At 41.6% G+C, this 11337-nt stretch overlaps 1 protein-coding gene across 2 annotated transcripts; it reads right to left on the reverse strand.

The window, feature by feature from the left end:
- Positions 1–251: 251 nt before the first annotated feature.
- LOC114062125 (lanosterol 14-alpha demethylase) lies at positions 252–10893 on the reverse strand. 2 transcript variants are annotated; one of them, XM_027893204.1, is made up of 10 exons: positions 10677–10892; positions 9628–9726; positions 8539–8715; positions 5832–5958; positions 4562–4736; positions 4279–4398; positions 3646–3841; positions 2994–3089; positions 1966–2134; positions 252–1317 (listed from the first exon to the last, which is right to left on the reverse strand). In XM_027893204.1, the coding sequence occupies exons 1-10, from the start codon at positions 10848–10850 to the stop codon at positions 1139–1141; spliced, it is 1512 nt and encodes a 503-aa protein (XP_027749005.1). In that variant the 5' UTR covers positions 10851–10892; the 3' UTR covers positions 252–1138. The 2 variants fall into 2 exon arrangements, with proteins under 2 accessions (XP_027749005.1, XP_027749006.1); XM_027893205.1 differs by lacking the exon at positions 9628–9726 and having other exon boundaries at positions 10677–10893.
- Positions 10894–11337: the final 444 nt, after the last annotated feature.

Here is an 11337-nt window from a genome sequence, read left to right on the forward strand (position 1 = left end):
TCCTGGTCACATCTGACAGGGCTGGAAGAGATCGGCCACTCCCTGAGCTGCCACGACTGATACAAACACACGGTTTCGTAACTGAGTTCAAACTAGGAAAGACAGAACAAAGCTCTTGCTACACTGAGCACTGATAAAGGGGGGAGGGAGGTCTTAGCATGACTAATTCAAGTTGCATTATTACAAATTTACTTACGAAAGCTTTCCAAAAAGAACTGACAGAGTTAGACACAGAGAACTTCCCCAAGAGGTTTGTTTATAAATTTAATTCAAAATTCATGTGAGACAGAGCTCTTTACCATTTATCAGCACCACTTTTGAACCAAATACCATTTAACAATCCTGCATGATTGGTCCATCAGTACTAAACTGGACAACATTCAGCTATTTCACTTAATTTGTGACCCTTTATACACAGACATTTACAAAATTCATGGGTTTGTATCACATTACTTTCACACTGTACATCCAGCTTCCAGAGATCTCTATTTTCAAAACTTTTTTTTAGAGATTTATTGCTTTCTGAACCTAAGCATTTTACCACTACTTCAAGTTAGACAGTTAAATGACATTCTTGAACTTACCTGTGAACATTTTGCACTCTGCCTACTACTTAGCTGCAAGATTTTATTAAATCAGCCAAGACCATCCCTCACTTGCCTGGAACAGAATCATAAATGCCAAAGGAAGAGCACCACCAAGAGCATTCCCCTGTGGTGCCTGTTCCCTGGTGGATTTATGGTAATTGAGTCCAGAGGTAAGGTATTCAGCCTTGCCCCTTAGTTATCTGGGGAAAGTAATCTTTAATTATTTTTCAAAAGTAAAAAAGTTCCACTTGTAGAAATAGCTTTTTTCTTCATTAAAGAGCTGGCATGCATCTTAAAAGTGTTGCACCAATAAAAAAGACACTTTTGCTTTAAAAACACAATGAGAAAGTTGTAGAACGAGCAATTATACACAGCAGCAGTAAATGGTGGGGGCAAACAAAACAGATCCAAAAACTTTGCATTTGGTAGATGACTTTTGCTTTCCTAACAGTAGATGCAACAGCTTCCGTTTGCCACTCATTCTGTCACAAATTTATTCAAAAGTCTGTTAGTTCACACAACTTAAATAAGTAAGGCTTTAGGACCAGAATTTACAGTGACCTCCTCTTATATCTGATAAGGGGGTTGTTAGGTGTGTGTATCATTGTTGTATAATTTATAGTTGGAAAATAGTCGTTGATGAGATCAAATTCATACAAACGAAGCAAAGTAGACCAAATAGTCTTAATTTGAACATAAGCAAAGTTTTCTCCAATGCAGCGATGACGGCCTAGAGGGAAAGCCATAAAATGCAGTTAGAAATTTTTGTTATTAAATCCCCTTTGACAAACCAGCTAACTTTAAAAGTTTTATGCAGACAGTAGTTGTCCCTTTCTAAACAGTCTGAGGCTCTGATGTTGGACATAACCCATTCCGTAACTTCACTCAAGTCTCTATTTTTCTAAGCTGTTACTGCAATAAACAGATGAGTAAGTGGAATGAAATTGTGTTGTTCTGACCCCACTAGAAATCATTAATTTATGTACTAGCAAAGAAGCGTTTGCAACACTGAGAAATGAGATCAACTTCAACTGCATTGTGACAATAATCTCAAGATGACTGCAGATTTTTGCTCTGCCTAAAACTGACCTTGTAATACCAGGTTTTACCTTGACTTGAAAAGATTTGAATCAAACATCATGCATGCTAACCTAAAGATGTGTTTTGATTACTGCTCTGAGTGATACACACAGCTATGACTAACGCAAAACTATTAACTTAGTTCTTTTAACAGCATTTCCACAAAAAGAAAACATTCAGGCAGAAACAAAGAAAAAAATCTCAGATGCTACAGTGTGGAGAGGTGCTATGTGAGGTGACTGGTATGAGCCACCTCAGCACACCCTCACTCAGGAAGGTGCTGCATTCTCTTACTCACCAGCGCCAAAAGGAATGTATGCAAACTTCTCTCCAGCTGCTGGGTTTTCTTGGAGATACCGGTCAGGCTTGAAGTCTAGAGCATCATTCCAGGAGTCTCTGAGTCTGTGGTTAACAGTAGGAGATACACAGACCTGATGGCCAGGGGGAATATTGTATCCAGCAACAGTCTACAAGAGAAGAGACAAGACCCTATACGTCACCAAATGTCTCCATTTTTAAAGTGTTGCCTGAAGTGTTGCATCATGAGGCTTAAATTTCAAAAGAGATTTTGGCTAAGGCCATTTAAAATTAATGCAGCCTAACACTTTCTCTCTTGCTTGTACAGGTCACAATGTTCAAGTAGTTGCAGGAACCTTTCATCATTTAATAAGGCTGGCAATTCTAGAGGAGGTTTTAAAAAAAAATTAACTTAAAATTCATTGAGAGCCTTTGTCATTGGAGGGACATGATTCAAAAAAATTACTTGACTTATTTGACTTGGTATCTTATTTGTACAAGCATCAAGTTTTCTTTCAGATTTCCTAGCTTGTATTAAGTGCATGCTAAATTTTTCCATGATAGGTATCAAAAATACCTGGCAAACAAGAAATAGCTTTAAATGGTGGCACCAAACTAAGCTTAAGTAAAACTGATAGCTACAGGAAAGGGTCAGTTTTGCTGCATGTGGCTGTTCCTAGGTCCCCTCAGAGCCTGCCCTTCTCCAGGCCAAAAAAAAACCCTGTTCCCTCAGCCTCTCACCACAAGTGCTGCAGCCCCCAACCATCTTTGTGGCCCTCTGCTTGCTTCACTCCATCGACATCTTGCTTTCTGGGGGCTGGAGGGGTCTGAAACTGGCCACAAGTTCAAGGTATTAATTCCTTTGCTCAATCAACTCTGGCTACACTACCACTGACAGAACCCCAGGCGACCATCAGCTTTCCTCCCTGCCAGCAAACACTGCTCACTTGTGTTTCCTTCTGCCAACTGAGATACCTCTGATCTGGCCTGTGCTGCTGCAGCAAAGTTAGCTCCAAAAAGTGTCCTCACCTGGGGAGTTCTGGCCATTCTCATCATGGTCATTATAGGGGGTCTGAGCCTTAAAGTTTCTTTTAGACAACGATCCAGCAAACTGAGATCCTTGAGCTGAAAATACAGAGAAAATTATATATCAAAATATAGCCAAGTTTATTCAACACAAACAAAATGCCATTTTATATCATTTAAAAACAAATTTTAAAAAATAATTAAAAAAAAGAGTAAGCAGCTCATATTTACATGTACTTTATGAGCTACTTTTTGTTTTTCTATTTGATTAAATTAAGAAGGAAAAAATCTCTGACCAGTGGAATCAAATATAACTAGTTTCTTACTGATCTGTTTCCTGAGTGTTTTCTGTTGCCTAATTGAAGAACAAGGTCACACAGCATCACTTTCCTTAGTGGGAGTATGAGGATCTTCCTCCTCTACAGAACTACCATTTCTTAAACAGAAATAAAAATGGCAATTTCCTTAATGAACACTGATGAAAAAAACAGTATCAAGCTGAAAATTTACCTGGACAGCAAGAGAGGAGGAGATGTATTGGCAAACAGTGTTGTCTCAGTTATTATTCTGTCACAAAGCCTATGTATGACTATTTCACGTCTGTTGACGTTTTAACTTTTTTAAATACCAAGCAGAAATAAGGTAACTTACAAACCTGGTCATAAGTTAAGGGTGGCAAGTCATCCCCACAAACTGCTTTCTGTTCGGCATAGCACTGTTCCTGTATGGATTTGTCTCTGGCGAGGAAGAAGCCAAGCCAGGCACTGGTGGTGGAGGACGTGTGCTGCCCTGCCAGCAGCAGCCCAATCAGCATTCCAGCAATCTCATCATCCGTCAGCGGGCGCCCGTCCCTAGATCAGAGGGAGTTATGTTAGAGATTCACTTGGTCATGCTTCCAGTTACAACAGCATTTACGATTTCTTCCAATATTCTTCTGTCTCCTGCTACTCTTTTGTTGCCTACCCTAAATGGAACGGCAAAAGGTTTACGGATAGGGAGAAGGGAGGACAGAGGGAGAGAGACTTTCAAGAGCCTTAAAGAAAATCATTCCCCAACAGCCAGCAAAGAGAAAGGAAGTAACCTCAGCACCCTCATAACCACTGATGAAAATGTCAGAAATCTGAATAACCACTGACAAGTTTTAAAGCTGTTTTTAAGAACACAGCTAGGACCAACTGCTGGCAACAAAACCAATTCAGAACATGAGGGAGTATTCCCTGGGTTTTGGAAGAGCTCAAAGCTAAACTAAAATATCTATAAATGACAAGTCTCCAAACCCTTGGCTTACTTGTATGAAGCATCAAGTAGAGTCTGGAGCATGTCATCCTCCTTCTCCTCAGACTTCCGGCGTTTCTGGATAACCTTGTAGAAGATATTCTTTATTTCTCTGTGTGCTCGATCTCGACGTCTGTGATTCAAAACACTTCTGTTAGCAACTTAATGCTCATGAGGATTTATTGGGATGTCTAGAATAGCTTACAAACAAGAAATGGTGGGGGTGGAGGACAATCCAAACAACAAATGATGCTTAGACAAAATGCTTAGATTGCTTTATCTGTTATTCCTGGTACCTGAAGCTTGGCAGAGGTAGCCAACCTGGCAGAAGCCAAGCAGCGTGAGTAAAACCCCCGTCCAGATCGGCATACAGCTGAGCCACCTTCTCATTCAGCAAGCTTCTGATTTCTTTCCCATGTAAGCAATGACTTGCTGTCAAAATGATAAGTTCTGAAAGGGCTTCAAACAGGTCTGAGGAAAGATTTGAAAAACATTACTGAAGATGCATCTCATTTGAGATGTCATGTTTTACAGGTCATTCTTCATTTTTATTTTGCAGAAGAAAAAAATAAGTAACTGGACACAGATTAATAATTTAAAATAGAGTTTTAGATTGTTTGACTAGGAGAATGAAACATCCAATTTAAAATTTCTATATGTCTATGAAGTGTCTCTTCAAAAAACTTTTTAATTAGATGACTGATTTCAACACCTTTTCTCTAAGGTATTTCTTTATAGAAATTTTTCTAGCAGAGGTAGTAATCCTTCCAAAGCAAGCCATGCATCATGAGCTCAATCTTTTATAAATATAAGCAAAATCATACAAAAAATTAAACCTGAAATCCAAATCCATGGGAAACCAGTTAGTTTTGCTGCTCACTGAATTATTTTTATATAGTACTACTTGCATATTTAAGTATCAAATTATATATTACCATGTTATTAACTATATTACATATAAATTATATACTTTCAAAATATTTCAATATATTAAAATAATATATACATTTAATGTATTTAAATATAAATACGTATGCTTAAATAAATAATATTTCTCACACTGTTATGCAGCTGGGGGCTTGCAACAAGGATGACGGTGTATGTCTAATAAGCTAGTTGGGAATGGGAAATAAAATTTCACTTAGATCACAAACCTAAGCATATCAGCTTTAGGAATGCAATTTTTCAGTGTAGAAGGTCCCTGAGCTTCAGATCTCCAGCACAGGCTCTGGGGAGTCAGAGTAGCAGCTTTTCCTAGGGACTAGGAAGGGATATCATGCAAAACGATCACAACAGGTGTGTGCTGTCTGTGAGCTCACTAAGAAAGCAAAACTAAGACAGTTCTTCATTCCTTTCAGTAATTTTCTGAGCAGCTTTTTTCTCCAATAGCCTTAAATTTGATTTTAAAGAAACTTGTATTTTGCTGTTTCTGATGTTCAGTACACTTTTACCTATGTAATTTTTAATTTCTTTAATATTGCAGTTCATCATTTACAAAAAACACACTGCATTGACCTTAATTCCTCCCCAGAAAATAGGAGGAAAAATGCATCTGATATTGCTTACTTTTCTCTCCACTCTCTCCCCATGCTTTGAAATACTCCTTTGTTTCTTTTTCAATCACAGATACATGCTGTTTAAACTGGGCAATGTTTAGCCCAGTTTTGAGCATCTTCTTCTGTTCCAAAAATATCTAAAAGGAACAAAGGCAGAAAAGCATTCAGTACAAGGATCATCATATTAACGTAATTAAAACTTATCAGTATTTGTACTGATAACATCCAGAAATAAATAGGGATTATGATTAGGACTGCAAGGTACAGCAGATCCTCAAATATAAGTAGTAGGTAATATTCTGTTTTTCACCTTTTTTGTTTTTCAAGCAACAGTTTAGAAAAGTCCAAGTAAAATAATAGCTGAAAGGAGCTGTGGTTCTCTCTTTTGCAGTACCAAAACAAAAAATTATTTTTGTATCTTCGTTAAGCTTTATCTCTGAAGAGACAAGATGCATTCAAGGTTGAAATATGAATCACCCTTTAGATATATAATTACAAACATAATCAGCCCTGTCCTTGCAAAGTCCAGATTCAGCCTGTGTTGTTAGGTGGCCCCCTTCTTTCTCTCCCCCTCCTGTCTTCTCTCAGGCAGTGATACCTCACCCCTGGACTAGACGTGACCCTTTCTTTTACAAAGCTGTTTGATCATAGCCCAGGAAGTCAGACACAGAAGCAGGAGGCAAGCTGCTTCCTAGGAAAACAGTGAGCTTCACACCCTTCTCACCGCTTCATCTTCTGCTTTGTATACACTCAAAGCTAATAAACCAGTAGGTTTATTAGCTTTGAGTGTATACAAAGCAGAAAAAGGGTGAAAAGCCCTTTCTTAGATGAGAACCAATCAATGAACTGACAGGACATCAACTCAGAAAATTATTCATTTGATTTTTAAGCTCAAATTATGAATGAGGCATCTGTCCTACAGATCTGCACTGTATCATGAGTAATACAGCAAAAACTGCCTTCCCACCAAGGACTCTGCATGTACGATAAAAAGAAAGGTTACTTCCTAGAAAATTCTGTTTTGAGAATGCAGTGGGGACCCCAGAAGTCTCTCTGAGGGTACACGTGCCACAGAGCAAGGAGACAAGCACATTTTCCCTTGCAACGTGCTAGCCAATCTCCAGCTTGATGGAGTCAGGAATAACACAGGAGTGAACATATCCTCTGCCATTTCAGCTCCTCTTGGGAAACTATCTCCAAGAGGCTTGGAGGGAGGAGACAAAGAGTGAATGTGAGTCAATATATGCATCAATGAGGCTATATAGATTTATAGAGAGAGAGACTACACATATTAACAAACTGGTAAATAAGCAACTTCTTCATTTTAAAGAGTAAAGGGGTGGTTCTTCTAAACATGTGACTGAAAGTCACTGACAGAATGAAGAGATACTTAAAAGCTTAAGCAGAGAGAAGGGAGTTTCAAAGTTTGGGATCCATCAACTGTAGAATGCCAACGAAATTTTCCGTAGCTCTCTAAATGCCTTCCCATTAGATGTCTGAAATGAAATGGTGGTGGTAACACTATGCAAAAAACCAGCTCACCTCTGTCAGAATGCATTCCAGCCACAACTGAGCATACCTACCTTCAGAGAGGGAAACTAGAGATAATCAGTGTATGTCAATAGCAAAGTCCCTGCATCTCCCTGCTGTAGAAAAAAATAATCTTTTCATGGAAAAAAGGCAATTTGTGGAAAAATTTTTTCATGTAACACTGCCTATCCACAATTTAGTACTTCCTGACAAAGCAAGAGAAAACCAAGTTCTCCCTTACTTATTTACAAAGTAGCAAGATGTTGGTAGTCAGATGTATAGGAGATTCCCAAAAGAATGGGGTAAGAACAACACATACTTTGTGGATCATGGCAAAATGCAGGTGTGGAGGCGAAGTGAGTAATGATGACTGCTCCTAAGCCACATAATTAATAGGGTAGCAATCACCCAAGCAGGTAGGGAAGAATGAAGAGGCATTCTAAGGAGGAAAAGAATTCATGGTCACAGAAACTATCACCAGTCAAATAACTGGCATTTATACACACAAAATCAGGCCAAAACTAAAAATCAAAAAATATCACAGTGGTGTTTCTGCCACAGAGTCCCAGTGGAGCAAGTCTTCTCCACAGAAAAGTTCCCTTCTGCAGTTTGAGAGTCTGACATAACAGCCCACACTCACAAACAAGAAAGCCGCCAACGCTTAGCTCAGATGCAATGATACGTGACACAGCTTCTGTGCTTCCCATGCAGACTGTATTCTGCAAACACATACAGAATGACTATTGCCTGGGCAAGGCAAAGCTTGTGGTACAAACTATTAAATTATTACTTCCGTAATTTTGTCATGGCATTAAAATGGAAAGTTATCACTTTTAAAAGCTGTCTCAGAAAGAAAAACCTAAAGTTGCCTGGAAAGGAAAAGTCATCTGCAGTCAGTGGTGGCTGCAAGGGAAGGAAGAAGTGACTCACTTACTAGTTTTTCCTCTGTGATTAGATGGTTTCAAGAACAAAATATAACACCCAGACTGAACAATGGCCAGGTGGTAAAGAAAGCAACCTGAACATGCTCAGTCTTGATTATCCAAATGAGACTATTTACCTACTGCAATATGCTAGAATTGCATGTGAACACACAATCCCATCATACAGAGCCAAGAGCTCAGGGCTGCCTACTCAGAAGTCAAATTACACTGTGTTTCTATTCATCTGACCTTTAAAATACGTACCGCATTAGGCACATCATAAGCAACTCCTTTTCCAAAAACTGGTGTAGTTAACCGGGAATATACATCCTCTGCATTCAAATCTTCATTTTTACTGTTGAACAGTAGAGCAGCAGCATCACTACCCAGTAAGTAAGTGAACGTCTTGCCAACCATAGTGAAACTGAACACAGGTCCATACTTAAAGAGAAAAAAAAAACAAAACAACAATTTATTTTAACTAAGAACACAAATCATTAAATCCCTATCTCTGCGTACAGTCTTCCATAAATTACTTTCTCTCCTAAGAAGTATCCACAGATTTAATAAAGATATAAAAATTTTAAACCACATTTAAATTCTGTTCTCAATACACTTAATAGTGATATCTAATGTTATAATGAACATAGGTGATCTTGCACATTTTGAAACTATTTAAAAAACATAAATGAAAGATCAGTAACACTACAAAAACTAGCAGGGAGATGACAGCACATACTGCCTCTAGCAATCTACAAACACTGTCTCAAAAAAATCTGGATTTTGAGTTATGCATAGGTAATTAAGAGCAAATAAGGTTTTAAAATTTAAAAGTCATCTCCAGCAGACCTTCATGCAGAATCTAATTTCATTGGAATTAAGGCTCTAATGACTTAGTTAATTTCTTTTGGGCCGTTACAATATAAAAGCTACTGAGGTTTATCAGCCCTTTTAACATCGGCAAGGCCTTAAAATTCAAGTTGCCTCAGAGGTGGTGAGCTACATTCCAGCCTGGTCACAGGTTAGTAAAGAATGTGATCCAAAGATACCAATTAAGGCAGAAAATAATGTCATTAAAATGGCTTTTTAATTAACTTGTGATCTAGCTATCGGTATTACCCAAATATACAAACATTTTTTACATATGAATCATGAGAGGTCAGAAAACACTACTTCTTCAACAACAATGTACATAAAGACACCTGAAGATACCAGAGCCTACTGTGCACACTCTGTTCTATATTCAAGGTGATAAGTGAGAATGAACTGATTTTAAACAGGCTCCAGAGAGAGAACTTGATAGATACACGAAAATATTTTAGCATGTGCTCAGCCAGTCATGGGAAAACATACTTTGTCATAGGCATTTTCCAAAAATTCAATGGGACTTTTTCCAAATGCGATAGCATGTCCAAGGAAAGGGATGCCTGATGAAATAAAAGGTGGGTATTTCTGAGGAAGAAAGAGAAAAATAATTATTGACTTTTCTTCAGAGAGTATCGCAGAATCACAGAATACTCTGACCTGGAAGGGACCCACAAGGATTGAAGTCCAACTCCTGGCCCTACACAGAACAGCCTCAAGAGTCACACCATGTGCCTGAGAGCACTGTCTGACCAAATGCTTCTAGAACTCTGGCAGGCTTGATGCTCTGACCACTTCCCTGGCATGTCCCCGTGCCCAAAAGTAATAAAATCATATCCATTTATATAAAAACTAACTGCAGAGAAGGTTTTATACATGTTTGTTTAAACTCTTTTGTGAAAAGGCCAACATCGGATAACTGATTATTTTGTTTTTAATTGAGCCACATTTGAAAGCAGCAAGGATTAAAATAAAGTGAATACGATTAAGATTCTTGTATGCTGCCTCTGAAAGACACTGCAGTTGAAAAGAAGCCACTCAAAAACAAAAACAGCGTTGACGACTGGTTAAACAGCGTCCGAAAGCACCCAGCTTCAGGTTAGGAAGGGGTTTCCAGATAAACGGGCGCCTTTTAAACTCCATCGATGAAACAGCATCGGGAACGGCCTCTGCCTCTACAAGGTCTGAGCGCCTCAGCCTCCCGCGGTACCAACCAGCGGGGCCGAGGGCGAAGCCACCGCAACTCCCGCCAGAAATCGCCCAGGGGACGCTGCTGAAAACGCTCCTCGCCTTCCTGAGCCCACTCCCACACACTTGGATTCCACCACCCCTTCCCCTGCGCTCCCAAGAAGGGCGGTCCTGAGGGGAGCGCATCACCGCATCCCTGCCAGCACCTGAAGGGAGAGCGCCCCTCTCCCCTGTCCCGCTCCCCGGCGCTGCCCCGCGGGGACCACCCTCCGTGGGAGAGCGGCAGAGCCCGCCGGGTTCCCTGCCCGGCCCGCCGCCTCTCCCTGGCCCCACCGCCCCCCAGCCTTTACCTTCTGGTCGGCCCCGAGGTGGCGCCGGTACCCCAGCTGGAACAGGTACCCGAGGCTGAGCGCGAAAGCGGAGGCTGCCAGCACCAGGGAAAGGGGGTTGCCGACGGCCACCCGCTCCAGCAGGGACCCGCCGACCTCCATCAGGCTCAGCATCTCCTCAGCCACCGCCGCCATCCGCCGGCGCTCGGTTCGGCTTGGCGCCGGGGGGCAAGGCAAGGCAGGGCGGGGCGGGGCGGCCCCGCCCCCGGCGCTGGGCTGATCCGAGCGCGGGTGGCGATTCCCGGCGCTGGGCTGATCTCTGCCCATGTGACGATTCCCGGCGCCGGAGCCAACCCGCGGCCGCGCCGAGCGGGGTGACGGCATCGCCCGGCCTGCGCCGGCCGCCATTGGGCCGGGCCGCCATTGGGCAGGGCCCGGCCGCCATTGGGCTGGGCCGCCATTGGGCAGGGCCCGGCCGCCATTGGGCTGGGGGCGGCTCCAGCGGCGCCGGGGCGTGTGTGCCGAGGGGAGGTGTAACCTCCGACAGGGGAAAACGCGGTCCTGCGGCGGTGCTCGGCAATCCCGGCCAGCATCACCGCCGGCGCAGCCCAGTGCGCGGGCTCGTCAGGCAGCACAGCACATGGAGCAGGAGGAAAGCTCATTTGTAGGTGCCCCAAATCTT

This window comes from Empidonax traillii, unplaced genomic scaffold (assembly GCF_003031625.1).
Source record: "Empidonax traillii isolate 1590-97213 ecotype Southwest subspecies unplaced genomic scaffold, ASM303162v1 scaffold384:size1533304, whole genome shotgun sequence".
Classification (NCBI taxonomy): domain Eukaryota; kingdom Metazoa; phylum Chordata; class Aves; order Passeriformes; family Tyrannidae; genus Empidonax; species Empidonax traillii.

Coding starts and splice junctions, on each gene's coding strand:
- LOC114062125 (XM_027893204.1), bottom strand. CDS start 10,850: ATGGCGGCGGTGGCTGAGGAGATGCTGAGCCTGATGGAGGTCGGCGGG. Junction 9,727..10,676: donor ACCTCGGGGCCGACCAGAAG/GTAAAGGCTGGG, acceptor TTTCTTCCTCAG/AAATACCCACCTTTTATTTC. Junction 4,399..4,561: donor CTACCTCTGCCAAGCTTCAG/GTACCAGGAATA, acceptor TTTGAATCACAG/ACGTCGAGATCGAGCACACA.